The following is a 16,355-nucleotide window of genomic DNA, read 5'->3' as shown; positions in this document are numbered from 1 at the left end:
AAAACACAAAACATGCATGTGTAACATGCATGCATCTAGAGGGTATCATGCTAAGTGAAATAAATCAGTCACAAAGTACAAATATTGCATAAGATCACTGTTACAGTTTTATGTACAGATAGAAATCATTCTATGGTGGTCATAGACATAAGAAGGGAGCGAAAATTAGTAAATAAATAATAAGTATATATTAATATGGATGAAGAAAAAGGTAACATCCAATAAGGGAATGATCAGCACATCATAACTAAAGAGATGGGAAACACAGTCTCTTTTCTGGCTACTGTGGCGCTGAGAACCATGAGCAGTGGTCTCTCGCGACGCTCTCTATGGTAGGAACCAGCGCAAACACAGAAAGGTCTTGGAAACAGTGGAGCTGCAGATCAGTTTGAAGAACTATGACTCTCAGAAGAACAAATGCTTCTCGGGGACCATCAGGCTTACATCCACCCCACGCCCCCAAGTTCTCAGTGTGTGTTCTTAGGGATCAGCAGCACTGTGATGAAACATGGACACTGAAGCGCTGAAAAAACTCAACAAGAATGAGAAGCTGGTCAAAAAGCTGGCAAGAAATATGATGCCCTTTTTGGCCTCTGAATTCCTGATCAAGCAGAGCCCAAGAATCCAGTTCTAGGTCTGAATAAGGCTGGCAAGTTTCCTTCTCTGCTGACCCACAATGAGAACATGGTTGCAAAAGCAGACGAGGTGAAGTCCACCATCAAATTCTAGATAAAAAACGTCCTGTGTCTGGCAGTGGCTGTTGGCCATGTGAAGATGACAAATGATGAACTTGTTTACAGACCTGGCTATCAACTTTCTGGTGTCACTGTTTAAAGGGCAGAATGTTCAGTCTTTGCACATCAAGATCACCATGGGCAAGCCTCAGCATCTGTACTAATATATAGCTCAAGTAATCTTACTATTAATACCAAAAAATGACATGAGAAACAAAGAAATATAGACGAATTAACAGAAGCAAGTATTATTAAAAGGAAGTGGGAAGAGAGTGATTACACTGTGAGTATTAACATGATTAATATTACCGAACAAAATAGGCATGGATGGTGAATGAAAAGTTAATTTCCTTGTAAGTCTTAGATTAGAAGCAGGAGTGGCATCCACTTCCTAAACAACATGCCTCTGGAAACTATGAACTTTGATAAATGCCAATAGTTATAGAAAGGCGTCAGACCTCTTGTTCATAGGGTCGCTATGAGTCGTGATCGACTAGATGGCAAACAACAACAACAAATCTTAGATGATAATGAAATATATATAAATATTTGACCCATGGATCAAATAAGAAATCACATGGAAAATTAGAAAATATCTTTAACTGAATGAAAGCAAAACCACAACATAAATTTATAGACACATTTATTTTGTTGCTCCTAGATGCCGTCAAGTCAAGTATGATTCATAGTGACCCTATCAACAAAAGATCTGAATCCTGTCCTATTTAGCACCATCTTCAATATCTCTGACACACCTGAGCCCGTTGCTACTGTCACCGTGTCAATTAGTCTCATTGAGGGACTCCCTCTACTTTGCTGCCACTCCAACTTTCCAAGCATGATGGAATAGCCTCTCCTAGCAGCAAGCATGTGAGATGAAGTTCCTCTATCTTTGCCTCCAAGGGGTGCAGGCTGCACTTTTACTTGCATATCCGTTTGTTCTTTCGGCAGTCTATGGGCTATTAAGTGCTCTTTTCTAACATCCCAATGCAAAGACATCAATTCTTCTGTCAGTCTAATTCACTGTCATATTACAAAGGGGAGAGGGGAATAAAATCGATGTGTGAGATTCTCACCACTGGGCCAATTAGTAGCACCATAATAGATGAAGAAGAGATTGAGGTTGTTAACAATTACAGCTTGCTCAGATCCACAATCAACACTCTTAACATCAGCAGTCAGGAAATCAAAAGACAAACTGCATTGGGAAAATTCTGCTGTCATGGACCTTTCCAAAGTGTGGAAGAGCAATGGTATAAGTCTACATACATGGGTGCGCCTAATGCAGGCCATGGTCTTCTCAATTGCTTGTTAGGCTTCAGAGAGTAGGACAATGACTAAGGATGACAGAAGAAGAGTAGATGCCTTCGAGTTGTGGAGAAGAGTCTTGATACCATGGACAAATAGGTCTGTCTTGGAGAGGGTGAAACCAGGTCTCTCCTTGGAGGCTAGGATTTTGAAGCTGTGCCTCACTTACTTTGGGCATGTGGCCAGGAGGGACCAATCCTTAGAGAAGGACGTCATGCTCGGAAGGGTGGAGAGACAGCTCAGGAGAGGCAGACCCCAGATGAGATGGATTGATACAGTCACTGGGTCAATAGGGGTTGGTGTGTTGGAATTGGTGAGATTGGTTCAGGACAGGGCAGGGTTCAGAGCTGCTGTACATAGGGTCACTGTACATCGCAGGCGACTCAATGGCATATAACAACAATAACATACTATGACAGGTTTGGAAGCAGGAGTGGCATCCTCGTCCTAAACAACAAGCCTCCAGAAACTATGAACTTTGATAAACGTCAATGGTTGTAGAGGGGCTTCAGGACTTTTGTTCATAGGGTCGCTATGAGTCGTGCTCAACTCAAAGGCAATCAACAACAACAACAACAACAACAACTTAAAAGGCTAAAGTATGTTAGAAAAAGAAGAGCAAATCAAGACCAACCAAATAAAAGAATGAAATTATAGAAAGCAATGTAAGAGAAAACAAAAGAACAATGAATCAATATCTAACTAAGGAGCTTCTGGTAAAGTAGGGGTCAGCAAGCTTTTACCTTTCAAATGCCCCATTTTAAGAATGCCTTTTAAGTATTATCAATGTTTATATAGGGAGTTTGGTGGCCTACTGGGTAAGGAGTCACACAGCCACCCAATGGTACGTAGTTTGAACTCAGCAGCTGCTCCATGGGAGAAAGATGGGCAATTTCCTCAAGGGCAATTTACTGCCTCTGAAAACCCACTTGTGGGTTGGTTCCAACTCAATGGTTCACAACCATAACAATAATGCTTAAAATGATTAAAAGCATAGGATTATTTATTTTTTTAAAAAAAGAAAGGTTGTGGGAGAAAATGTGGAACAGCTCAAATCCTCCTTAAAAAGTGCAGATTTACTGACAATAAGAGAGATGGGGGGAAAAAACCATTTAAAAAATAATTTGAATGAAGAATAGTGTGAAACACAATGTATACGGTCTTTGTAAGCAAACTAATAAAAAAAATGAAAACAACACTCCAAACAATCCCACAATGAGGTATCATCTCACCCCAGCAGCAGTGACAAAGTTTAGTAGCACAGCAATAAATGTTGGAGAGGATGTGGAGAGACAGGAACTCTTATACAGTGTTGGTGGGGTTGTAAAATGGTACAACCCTCTGGAAGGCAGTTTGATGTTTCCTCAAAAAGTTGAACAGAGAAACTCCATATGACCCCGCTATTCCACTACTAGGAATATATTCCAAGGAAATTAGAACTGAGACAAAAACAGATATTTATTTGTACACCAATGTTCATAGCAGTGTTATTCACCATCACAAGAACATGGAAACGGCCCAAATGTCCAACCACAACGAAATGGATTGAGAAATTGTGTAGTACATTCACACAATGGAATATTACGCAGCACTCAGGAGCAACGATTTCGAAAAATACTATGTAACTTGGGAGAGGCTGGAGAGCATTGTGCCGAGTGAACCAGCACAGACTTATAAGGACAAATACTGCACAAGACTATTACTATTGTAAAAATAGAAGAATAAGTTAAAACATGTATCAGAACTCAAGGATGGGAGGACTGAGGATGGGTAGAGGCAAAACCACAGGGTTGCACAATTTGGTGGGTGGAGGGAGGTGGAAAAGGAAATGGGAAGGATCCTGGTTAAAAGACAGGTTAATGATGGGCAAGGTACAATGGTGATTGATTTTATAAAAGATAATGGATGAGAATGACTGTATGAAACATAATGTGAATGAAGAATAGTGTGAAACACAATGTGTATGAACTTTGTAAGAAAATCAATTTAAAAAAATCTGAAAAGTGCAGAGATTTACTGAACTTGTTGGGACTAGAGGATTCCCTGGGACTATCACCAAGTTATTTCTTAAACCTTGAAGCAAAATTACATTCCTTTGATTCTTTAATTAATTTTTAATTAAATAATTCAATTAAATAATAATTGGCTCATAAAACTATAGCATTTCTGAATATTATTGCCACATTTTGAAAAAAAATCATATGAGACCAAGTATCCAGCAATTACTCTCAAGCAAAAATGAGAGAGCAAAGGGCCAGGGAAACAGATTGCAGGAAATTAAGGAAGTCAAGGTGGACTTAATGAGAATGAGGACAGGTTGTACTACAGTGCAGTCATGTCCCCAAACAATGTGTGCAGTATTTGTGTTTTTTGTTTGTTTGTTTTTAATTTTTATTATTTTTGTGTGAGTGTACCGTCAAATCAGATCTGACTGGTACAGGAAAAGATTGACCCTCCTTCCCCGGCAGAGCATCTGGTGGATTCGAACTGTGCACCTCTGTGATTGTAGTTGCCGCTCCTTACCACTAGGCCACCAGAGCTCCCCTAGTATTTGTGTTTTTTAATAAACATTTTCTTTTATACTGGTTTACTTACAAATTCCACCTACATTATTTCTCTGTGCAGTAATTGTTTTTTGGGTGTTTTTTGTGCTTCACTGATCACATTTCATTTTATTCAGAAGTTAAGAAAACAGGGAGACAGGGATTAGCTGCAAGCGATTAGGAGGGCTGAGGACTTCCCTAGAAAGGCTTGTGGCATTCACACTGGCCCACTGGGCATGTTGGATGGCAGTTCTTCTCACAAAGACTGAGGGCTTTGTATCCGTGTTGTGTGAGTCAGAATCCAAGTCAACTGGGATGGAATTTTTTTCTTAGGGTTGCCGTGTACTCTCAGGTCCACAAGTGAACTGGCCTGTAACTGGCCCTCCCATGGGTTTTCAGAGGCCGTAAGTCACTGGGGAGTTGCTGGCTCATCTTTCTCTTGCAGAGTGGGTGGTAGATTCAAACCACTTACCTTTGTGTTGGCAGTGCTGATTGCTTACCACTAGGCCATCCAAGCTCCCTTTTAAAAAAACCCAAAACACAATGAGGGGTGTTGTTGCATAACTTTGACTTATAGCAATTGATGTGAGTTTAAAGACCAAGATGCGCCTGGTCCAGGTCATAGTTGGTTCAGTTTCTTTCCTCTTTTTAGGTTTTTCTTTTTCCTCCTTTTTTTTTTTTTTAGGGTTTTTCTTTTTTTTATTAGGTTTTCTTTCTTTTTTTGTTTTTCCTATTTCTTGTCTTTCTTTTTTTCTTCTTCTTCTTTTTTTCTTGTTTAAGAAAGAATCCTGGGAAAAAGACCTCATGCCAGGAGAGGTGAAAGTCAGGGAAAGAGAGGAAGACCTTCAAGGAGATTGACTGACACAGTGATTGCAACAATCAGCTATCAGAGGTGGTGTGGATGGTGCAAAACAGTTCAGATCTGTTGTTCAGAGGGTCACTATGAGTTGTAGTTGACTCAATTGTGCCTGACGACAATGAGGATGATGAAGATAATACTGTTGGAAGGGAGCTCTGGGGGTCCAGACTGTGGGGAGTTGCATGGTTACACCAAAAGTCCTGTGTCTCTGGCAAATTTGAATACAGCTGGTGCATTCCCTGAGAAAGAGGGGCGATCTCCTCCTGTGCGGTCTACAGCATCAGATTCCCAGGGGAAGGCCAGCTGTGAGGCATGTCTGGCTTGACCACAATGAATGGCGTCTGAGGTTCTAAGCTCTTGGAGCAAGAACGGAAGAGGGTGGAGATTCCTTCCCTCGTGAGTCTCTGTTTATTTGCTCAGCCCTTGGAGAGGCAGGGCCCAAGAGCTTATTAGCCACTAAAACCTGGACACTGTTGGGACCGCAGAAGAGGATAGAGCTAAAAGGTGTTGGAGTCCTGGCAGCAGCCAAAATGGATTATTTGGTGGCCATCAAAGTGGCCTGGTGGCATTTTTTAGGGGTGGGACAAACGCTGTGTTGAAATGAGAGGACCCTGTGTTGTGTATAATCCAGAGGGCCAGGAGCAAAGTCATTTGAGGACGTGAACTCTTAAGTCTAAATTCCTCCCAGACTTCTTCCTCCACGGGGTGCTGCTGTTGAGCTTGAGGTTTGTTTTTCTGGCTTTTGCTCTACGATTCTTAAACCAAACCTGGATGACCCTCAGAGGTAAACCCATTTTCAAGGCTATGGATTTCTTGCGATCAGGGATGAGATACGGGTTCAGGAGGAACAACTTCTTTAGTTCTTCTGGCTGTCTCCCAGAGAACGTGGTTCGTCTCCTTTCTGGGCCCTTCTGGTACCAGCCTTCCTCCTGAAGAATGGCTAGTGGGCTCGCCATGCATAAGGTTAAGTTAGCAGCTGGAAAATGCTTTCTGAATTGGCAATCTTTCAATCTTGGATCTCTCTCAATATCCTCGTCCTCCTCTGTGCAGTAATTGTTAATGAGGACCTCACCTGCTGTGTAAACTTCACCGACAACAGCAATCTTGTTTTTAAGAAAATATCTTACAAGTACAGATAATCTCACTTTCTTATTGCCAGTACACCGATTCATCAATTTAATAACAATCTTGACATATCTGTTTTGACTTAACGTGTTAGTTATCTTCCCTCCCCAACTCCATTTGGCTGCAACCTAACAATTCCTGGAAATGACTTTAGTAAGAGCACCTGCTACAACTCTTTTCTCAAACATCAGTAGCCAACTCCTTCAAGTCTTCCCTAACTGGCCACAACATTTAACAAGCAACAAGAGAACCATAACTGTGTGAGCTACTCGCTGTCTAGAATCTCTTTCACCTTTTAATTCTGACTCATCCTTCAAGACGTAGCTCAGGTGACAGCTCCTCCAGAAGCCATGAGATTAAGTTTTACCCCACTTCTAACAAGCCAGGTTAAATGCTTGCTCTGATTCTTACGCTCCACATCCAGAATTCACATTTAATATTAATAAATTATTTTAAAGCTGGCTCGGCTTTCTACAAGTTAGCTGTTTATTGAATAAAAAAGTTACATAGTTAAAAAAAAGTTACATAGTTTTAGCTATCAATGAGATCTCATCAAAGAGAAACACAAGACCCTCATTGTAAAATAAAGTCTAGAAGGCAAACAAAGAACTTTAATTAGTGCAAAGAAACATTAAATAGATTGGCAAGTGACTTTCTCAGTTTCTAGAATTTTTATCTATCTTGTTTGATGAGAGTGAGAAAGACTTGAAGCATTTGCTGCACAGGTTCAAAGACTACAGCCTTTAATATGGATTCCATCCCAACATCAAGAAAACAAAAATAATCATGACAGACTGATGTTGCCAATTGAAACAGAATGAAACTGTCAATGATTTCCTCTTCCTTGTAACCACAATCACTACTGATGGTAACAGCAGACAAGAAATTAACTCACATTGCATTGGGAAAATCTGCTATCAGGGATTTCTTCAAAGAGCTAAAGAGCAATGATGTCAATTTCAAGACTAAGGTGCACCTGATTCAAGTCATGGGTTTTCTATTACTTGTTCTACATCTGAAAGCTGGACAGAGAATAAGGAGACAGAAGACGAAGTGATGCCTTTGAATTGTGGTGTTGGAGAAGAATACCGAATATCCCATGGATATCCCACAGTGCTCCTGGAGGTACAGATGGTGAAACTTCCTCTCACATACTCTGGGTATGTTATTAGGAGGGGCCAGACCTTGGAAAGGTGGAGGGTCAGTGTAAGAGAGGAAGACTCTCACAAAGATAGATTGATACAGTGACTGTAATAATGGCCTCAAAATTATCAGAGATGGTGAGGATAGCTGAATATGGAGCAAAGTTCAGGTCTGCGGTTCATAGGGTTCCTCTGACTGACAGCACATATCAACAACATTAATGAATCAAAATCTGTTCTCAAAATAAGGAAGAAGTAAAGGCAAATGGTTTGCAGCCTTAAGTCAATTTCATACATTATACAATAATCCTTAGCTTAAAAATTGTCAGTGGGTTTTCTGGGACTTCCAGAATCGTTTTTCTATAAAAAATGCTATGATAGCTAAAACTACTTCTACTATATTTCATTATTCTATGTGTATACATATATTTAAGTCTGTGCTCAAAAATTATAGTCTCAATTATAGCTCAGAACCATACACCAATTATGTTGTTATGTTCCCTCAAGTTAGAACCAACTCAAAACTAACGGTCCAACAAGTTTTCAGATGCTACTGCCCATCCTTCTCGTGTGGAGCGGCTGGTGAACTCAAACCATGTGCCTTTGGGTTGGCAGTGCAACTCCTAACCCATGAGACCACAAGAGCTCCCTTACACACCTCAAGCAGAACATGCCCAAGTGTATGATCTTGCTCAACCACAGCATGACAGGATACTTTTCTCTCAATTTCTTCTCAACTCTTAACATTTTTAAGTTAGAAAAGTGGGAAAAGATTAATAGGGAAGAGAAAGATTTTAACATTGTGTGAGAAGGAAAGTGAGAAGTGTAAAAGGTTAAATACTTAGCTAAATAGAATAATTTATTTCTTTATAAATTGGGCAATAAATGGTATCTTTAGCTCCACTACTATTAGAAACGTTCTTAGATGAATAAATTTTGCTTTTAAAAGCAAAGAGTACAACTTTTCCAGCAGAAATATGTGATATGCATCATTCATAATTTGAAGCATTTTATTCATCATTCAGCTTTTAGTAAGCATTTCTAATAAATGAATGAACTTATAATTTAAGGAAAGATGCTAGAGATTTGACTGGAAGTGTCATTCTAATATCCAGTTTTTTTTGTTTGTTTTTTAAGCTACATAGAAGAAACATCATCAAAAAAGTCAACAGTGTTGACATATGCCTGACCGCATCATCCACCCATTTTACTTTCTTACCTGGAATGTCGAAGGCTGTCCTTCTTGTTTTTTGCAGAACACAGTGTGCACTCACAGCCGACTGCATGGGGCTTCGGGAGAGATACATCCTGCTTCAACAGCATGGTAAGAATTTCATAGTTGTTACGATGAGCTGCTAAAATGACAGGTGCCACATCCATGGTTGTTGAGTACTCAGGATTCTGAATCCTTTCCATAAGTTTCTGAAAAATATTTATATAATTGCCCCAAAATTAACTATTTGTGGCTTCAAGAAAAATGGTATCTGAAGAATGAAATGGAAAAAACATAGAAGGCTTAAGGAAAAATAAGGGTTGTTTTAAGGACTATGAGAAATATTTTATTGGGAATAATTTTGTAAAAAAAAACACTACAAAACTTTAAATAAGTCAAAAGAGCTCAAACATTTTAATAGGAAACATCCACATAATTAGAGAATTGTTTTCCTTTCAAAGAGCAATTTATGATAACTAGGAAATATCTTAGGAAAAGGTATTTTGTTTCTGCAAAACTATATAAGTATGAAATGGATAACAGTAAAGATAAAGAAGAGAATTTTAGAAAATTAATATAATGGAAGAACAGAAATAGAAACAAAAAATAGAGTATAAATGCATGTAAAAAATTCCACCTCTTGGCAAACCTTCTCATACTGAGAGAATGACGCTATGTAAAAGGACTCCGTAAACAGGAGCCGCTCTTCATTTTTCCTAATTCTCTGCACATGCTCAATCATTACCTGTACTACTTTCCTGTTACAGAGTTATGAAAGCATTAGCAATCATAGTTATTCTTTAACGATTCCTAGAACTGTTAGCCACTTTACATTTATCGTCTCCTTTAATCCCCTATTAAGTCTGCAAAATTGAGTGTTTTAATCCCCACAAAGAAACCAAGGCTCAGAGAAGTTAATGTGATCAGGCCACACCAGGAAAAAGCAAGTGCTGGCCGTAACCCACATCTGCATTGCTCTGCAGCATGAGCTCCTTCAGCTTCGTGGGCCCAGGGGCTTGAACGGCACATCATGAGGAAGAAACAGTAGTAATTAAAGAGTCAGAGTCAAATAAAAAGTTTGAACGTCTGAGGGCTATTGCACAAACCTTCAAATACTTCTCATTTTGTTACACAAGTGTCCCTGAAGCTGTTTGCTTCCACAGTTCACTTTTTTCCTTTCCCTTTTGGTAATCTGTATTAGCATTATAAAAGCAGCACATGCTCAAAAAGTATCTGATAAAAATATAAAAAAAGAAAAACACTCATACTCTTACGACTTAAAGAATATGTTCAAGTTTAATATTTCTAGTTCATGTTCGACCAATCTCTTTTTAAAGACATGTTTTGCATGAAGACTGAGTATATCAACTATCAATGATTAGAAACAATGGATCTTAATATTTTTAGGAATCAATGACTCTTTTAATAACCTCATAAGACTATAGCACAGGATTTTCCGAAAAATATCATGCAAAGAGCTCTGACTGCAACTTAAAAGGATTCACAGATGCTATGCTCAAAATATTTTACTCAATTAAGTAACAATACTTCTAACTTATCAATTAAAAACTCAAAAGACCTTACTGCCATCAAATTGGAACCAACTCACAGCTGAGCTCCAGGGAGACTGTCCCTCTTTCTCCTGTACAGCAGCCAGTGCACTTGATCTCCCCACCTTTGAGCTGGCAGTGAAACTCCTTACTCACTTAGGGCACAAGAGCTCCCTTTAGGAAGTCAACTTTCTCCACATTTAGGATTATTTTATTAATGCTCTAGCAGTAGAATTATAGGTTTAAAGGGACAGAATAATTTTTAAAGTTCTTTATACATATTGTGAATATCATCTTAACAGTTTCTGTTACTAATAATACACAAATCTACCCATTTCAAATTAAAGCTTGGCTCATAAACACTAGGCATGGTCACTCATTGGGATGAATAAATCGTACTATTAAGAAAATGTCATTTATTTTTCTTTGATTACCTGTGTATTTGAATATTTTTCCACATATTTATTATTTGCTCTCCTGCTATGAACAGCTTTTTATCAATTCTCCATTTATTTACTAAGGGCTTCAAATTAACTAAGTTTATTTTTAAAATAACAGAAAATTTAAAATTATATCACTGGTTATACAGAAGAGAGAACACATCTAATTCTGAAGAGAAAAATGGTCCTTCTTTTTCCTATAAAATATATTTAACTACATGAAAAATATTGTTCTTATGTAGGTGAATAAAATGAAAGTTCATAATTTCATTGGTGACACAGAATGGGACAGGTTTCATTGTGTTATATTTAAGGCGGCTACAAGTCAGTGTCAACTAAATGGCACCGAACAATATCTACAACTAAACAAACACGCTGGATTTGAAGAGTCATTACCAAAAAGATGATTAAGCTAAGCCAAATACAAAACAAATTCTGTGATGTGGTAAAAGAAAGGATATTAAAAAATTTATATGGCCTGTTTGAAAGTAGCAGAGTTGTGAAACGGTAAGTATTCATTCAAAGGCTGGGTAACCTTTATTGGTTCAAGATAGAGTAGAAAGTGTTCTTCACGGAGCAGATGAAGACTTCAAAGGTCTCAGGACTCAGTTGGTAATGGTAATGAAGTAACACCCGTCAGTGGTTTCAATATCCTACCATCTACATGCCCACAAAATTAGAAATGGCTTAAAAAGGCTAGAAGGTGGAACAACACACCATGCTGTAACAGGATATGCATGACAGATGACAGGAAATAGACTAGGATTCAAGACCTTTCTGATTCATTTGACAGGAACTGCATTCTTAGCTCCCTTTCTTGTCTTCCTGTTTCCTCTCTTCCTCCTCTCTCCTCAAATTATATCTATTTATTGCTTTTTTCCCTCTCCTCTCTCTTCCTCACTTCTCCTTCCTATGATTTCTTAAGACCACTTATACTGAGTCGTCCAGTACAACAGATCTCAAAGTGTTGTGTTCCTGATACATCCTGCAAAATACCTTCCAAAATACACTCTCTACCAGGGGTGAGTGAAACTGTATTATTCCCTTATCAGTAATCATGATTTTGCTAAAAATCAATCTTCTATTGTACATAAAAGGCTGCTTGCTTGAGCTGTAGCTTTCTCAACGGCACTTAACAAAAATTTGATAGATAAAAATCAGTACCTTCCTGTATTTGATTAGCAGTATAGTTTAATAATTTTCACCTGCTTTTCTGAGAGTTTTTCATATCCTTTTCTGATTTGGGGAGTTTTCATCAAAGTCTAAGCATTTTGGTGATTTCATTAATTTTGTATCTTCTTAAAATTATTCATTTGTTATAGATGCTGAAAATATCTTCCTCTAGCTTATTAATCTGCTTCCTAAATTTTGCATGATATTTTAGTTCCAGAAATTTCACTTCTATAGTCAAAGGATTCCTTTTTGCCACCATTATGTTTTGCCCACTGCTTTTACAGTCAGAAAGGATCAAAAGTTTACCTACAAGCACGGTTTAGCTGTTCACATTTAATTCTTAAAAACACTAGAAGCTCTATGTTTAACATAAACTACAAAATATTATACACTAAAAAATTAGGAAACTATCACTAGCTTAAAAATATTTTCTAGAAGAACTATTATCCTTAGCAATATCTATTTACTTTAAAAGTCATATCTCACATAGGGGAAAAAAATAAAAGTATTTTTTGAAAGCAAAATAAATTTGAGAGATAAAAAAATGGGGCAGGTTATCTATTTTGGCTTAAAAAAATCCAAATTAATAAATACTTAAGAGTACTAACTACTATAGTTGGTCTTGATGATCGTTTTGGTCGATGATTAAGTAGTATATCGACAGCTCCCACTACTTCAGAGTCGATTGCCACCAAAAGTGCATCTGTGGACTTTAAAAAAAAAAAGGGTTAAAAATGAAAATAGAAAAGAAAAAAAAAGGTAACGGTCTATTTTTAGTCACTCATAACTAACCCTATTTTTCAATTTTTGGATTGTACCATACACAGAATTTTTAAAATTTTGACTATACAAATAGTGCATTTGCTTGCTTTAAAAGCTGTACTTCAAAATACTACAAGACTTTCATGTCTGTCCTGGTATCAGTGTGTAAGTTAGTCAGATAATCAATGCTTGATAGGAGGGGCTCGTAGAGGAAGAGTGCTGTTCTGTATGTAACATTTAAAACTCACTCCCCCCCTCAAGATATTTATTCTTGAATTGTGGACCAAAGAATCTTAACATCCCAAATCTATAATAAAATTGCCAAGAATTCTTACTGATGGTAAAGCATTGTTCTCAGTCTAATAAAAATTATTATCTGTGAAAACATGAGGACAGAGAACAACAAACTATATCTAAGTGGGAACTTCTAATTGCTTAAGTATACACAGCTAACTGAATGATACAAATTTAATGCTAATTTTAGTCCTCCCATAAGGTAAAAATAACAGAATTAAGTTTTCAATGTCTTTCGATACAGGAGGGAGGATTAACTTTATAGTTCTATTCACAACCTGCAGTTTATTATAAAACTTGAACTTAGCAGGAAACAGTAAACTGCAAGCTGAAGAAATCTGCAACTTTCCAATTTCCTGTAATAATGTCTACATTCATATTATATACAGAAACAAAGATAGCAACTTTTTAAGAGGAAAATTTAATAAGGTTGGGGGAAAAGAAACACAGGGATGAATAATAATCTAATCTAAGAAATTGTCCAGGTTATCTCCAAATTTTAGATATTTCTGTCTACTCTATCCTTAACAACTGTCCAATTGAATGTTCTCTCTCAAAGTGAAACTATTACAAGGGCTTTAATCGTTTTGTTGGTAAAAATACCAAAACAAAACTGCAATACAGTTTCCATTCATTTTACCTGGATGTCAAGAATAGAACAAAAAAATGGCAGACTTAATCTGGATTTCTAAGAACAGGACAAAGCAGCACTCCAAAGAAGTTGGAAGGCTTATTCACAAATCCAGAAAAAGAGATGTTTCCATAGGAAAAACATCACTCACCTAAATGGGAACTTTAGTTTACTGTTTGCCACTCAAAACTTGTAAGGCTCACTGGCTCTAACTTACTCTTTAAAGGTCTACAATAACCACTCTTCTGCTTTGCAAATACTTCTCTTCAATTTTTATAGTAATGAGGCCTATTACTGCGAATAAACAATGCTGTATCCATTGCTTCTAACCATTCAATTTCTGATTTTTAATTTAAACCTATAAAGATATCTACAATAATGGCACTAACTCTCACACACCAGGCAACTTTAACCGTCTTAAATCTAACCAGGGATTTCAGGTTACAACTTTCCAAGTCAGGCATATTGAACTGTCTCAAATTAACTTCACCAACATTGTATCCCAGGCAGAAGGCAGGCCAAGCTGACAGACAGAATTATCTATTGGTGACAGATCTCTGGCCTTCCTAACTCTCCAGACGTTCGCTGAATGAAGGAACAGTGGAATAAAACCAATAAAGGAGGGAGAAAATTGGCTTAAGTTTGACCAGTGAAAAAATAAAACACTAGATAGCAAAATCACTATCAATACACAACCATCCAAAAACTGCTTTATAGGAAGACAAACACGTTAACAGTTTCTGACTGCATGAAGCAATGTAAAAGAATTACACTCAACTTACAGTTAAATTATATTCAGAATGACATTATTTAGTAAAGAATAACCATTTATAACATTTCAAGTTAAAAGGATAAGCTTCAGTTAAAAGAAATATGTACTTGCATTTTTTTATTTGTATCTTTTAAAAAATAACGTAAATAAGAAGAATTCACCACAGACTTTCTCTGCACAGATGGTTATGTTACAAACCAAGGGCATTTCTGAAGGGGAAAAAAAGTATTTAACTTATGTAAATTAAAAGGCATATTGCCATGGGAAAGTCTGCTGTTAGGGACCTCTCCAAAGTACTGAAGAGCAATGGTGTCTCTCTGAGACTAAGGTGCGTCTGATACAGGCCATGGTCTTTGCAATCACTTGTTATGGATCAGAGAGTTGGACAATGACCAAGGAGGACTCAAGGAGAATTGATGCCTTTGAGCTGTGGTGCTGGAGAAGAGTATTGAGAGTACTATGGACTGCTAGGAAAACAAACAGATTCATCCGGGAAAGCGTTAAACCAGGTGGTTCTTTGGAGGCAAGGATTCTGAGGCTCCGTCTAACATACTTTGGATATGTTGTAAGAAGAGACGGGTCCTTGGAGAAGGACATCATGAGGGTGGAGGGACGGTGCAGGAGGGGAAGGCCCTCTATGAGGTGGATTGATTTGGTGACTGGGGTTATCGGGATGGGAGTGTCAGAGACAGTGCGATTGGCACAAGACAGAGCAGGGTTTAGGGCTGTTGTGCATAGGGTAGCTATGAGTCACAAGCAACTCGATGGCACATAACAACAACATATAAAAAATATCTATGGGCATACAAACTTTGCCCCCTAGTTACTGTCCAGAGTTCTTCATAAACATTTGACCATTCTAACTAATATATGTTTTAACAATGGGTTCAAATCTAGCAACAACTGATGAGGATGACACTGGACCATACACATCCCATTCTGTTGTACACAGTGTATGAGTTGGAACTGAGTCCATGGCACCTAATAACAATTAATCTATTTAAAGTATGTATTTACTATGTATTTATGAAGACCTTGTTTTTCTTCTCAAGTCAGCATTTCTCTCTTTCACAATTCCCATACTCTTTCCTTTAAGTTCAGATTAAGAAATTCATTCATCCCCTTACAAAGCTAGATTCTCCATCTCGGTATTCCACTTCCTACTCTTCCGCCTTCTGCAGGACCAGGGTCCTTCCTTTGCAGAAATACCAACCCTTCCTCCCAAAACTTTAAAACCTCTTCATTCATCCCTAACTTGACTTAATTCTACCTTTCCATTACAAGTTTGCTTCTTCTTTTGACTATTTCTAACTTGGCAAGTCAAATAAAAATTTTCGCTAAGTCTACTGATGCCATGTTTTCAAAATCCAATGGCCTTTTGACCTCATTCTCCTTGATTTTTAAACAATGTCTTAAACCTATTCTGAAGCTTCATCTGACATACTTTGGACATGTTGCAAGGAAGGATCAGTCTTTGGAGAGAGACATCATGCTTGGGAGTGTGGAGGGACAGAGAAAAGAGAGGAAGACCCTCGATGAGATGGATTGATTCAGTGACTGGAGTAATGAGGGTCATGGGGTCAGAGATAGTGAGATTGGAACAGGATAGCAGGGTTTAGGGCTGTTGTACATAGGGTCGCTATGAGTCGCAGGCCACTCGACAGCACATAACAACAACAAAAATAAAACTAGCTAATGACGCTTGACATCTTTAAGCAAGTATGTGGTCCTCTACAATGAAAACCTCTTCTACTCCCCATACATGCAGATGCTCACTAAGCCGGAATCTCCCTCAGCCCTTCCAGGCAC

The 16,355-nt window shown here is 37.9% G+C and overlaps 1 protein-coding gene across 2 annotated transcripts in view; it reads right to left on the bottom strand.

Moving 5' to 3' along the window:
• TRPC1 (transient receptor potential cation channel, subfamily C, member 1) overlaps positions 1-16,355 on the bottom strand; it is a 101,873-nt gene that overhangs the window by 63,225 nt on the left and 22,293 nt on the right. The window contains exons 3-4 of one of the 2 annotated variants that reach the window (XM_006895107.1): positions 12,696-12,797; positions 8,931-9,133 (exon numbers count right to left, since the gene is read on the bottom strand). In XM_006895107.1, the coding sequence (XP_006895169.1) occupies positions 8,931-9,133; positions 12,696-12,797 (305 nt within the window). The remainder of the gene's footprint in view (positions 1-8,930; positions 9,134-12,695; positions 12,798-16,355) is intronic. The other variant, XM_006895108.1, reaches the window with a different exon arrangement.

Source organism: Elephantulus edwardii, unplaced genomic scaffold (assembly GCF_000299155.1).
Source record: "Elephantulus edwardii isolate Elephantulus edwardi_28Jun2011 unplaced genomic scaffold, EleEdw1.0 scaffold00158, whole genome shotgun sequence".
Taxonomy (NCBI): Eukaryota; Metazoa; Chordata; class Mammalia; order Macroscelidea; family Macroscelididae; genus Elephantulus; species Elephantulus edwardii.
This window is presented reverse-complemented; position numbering and strand designations above follow the sequence as displayed.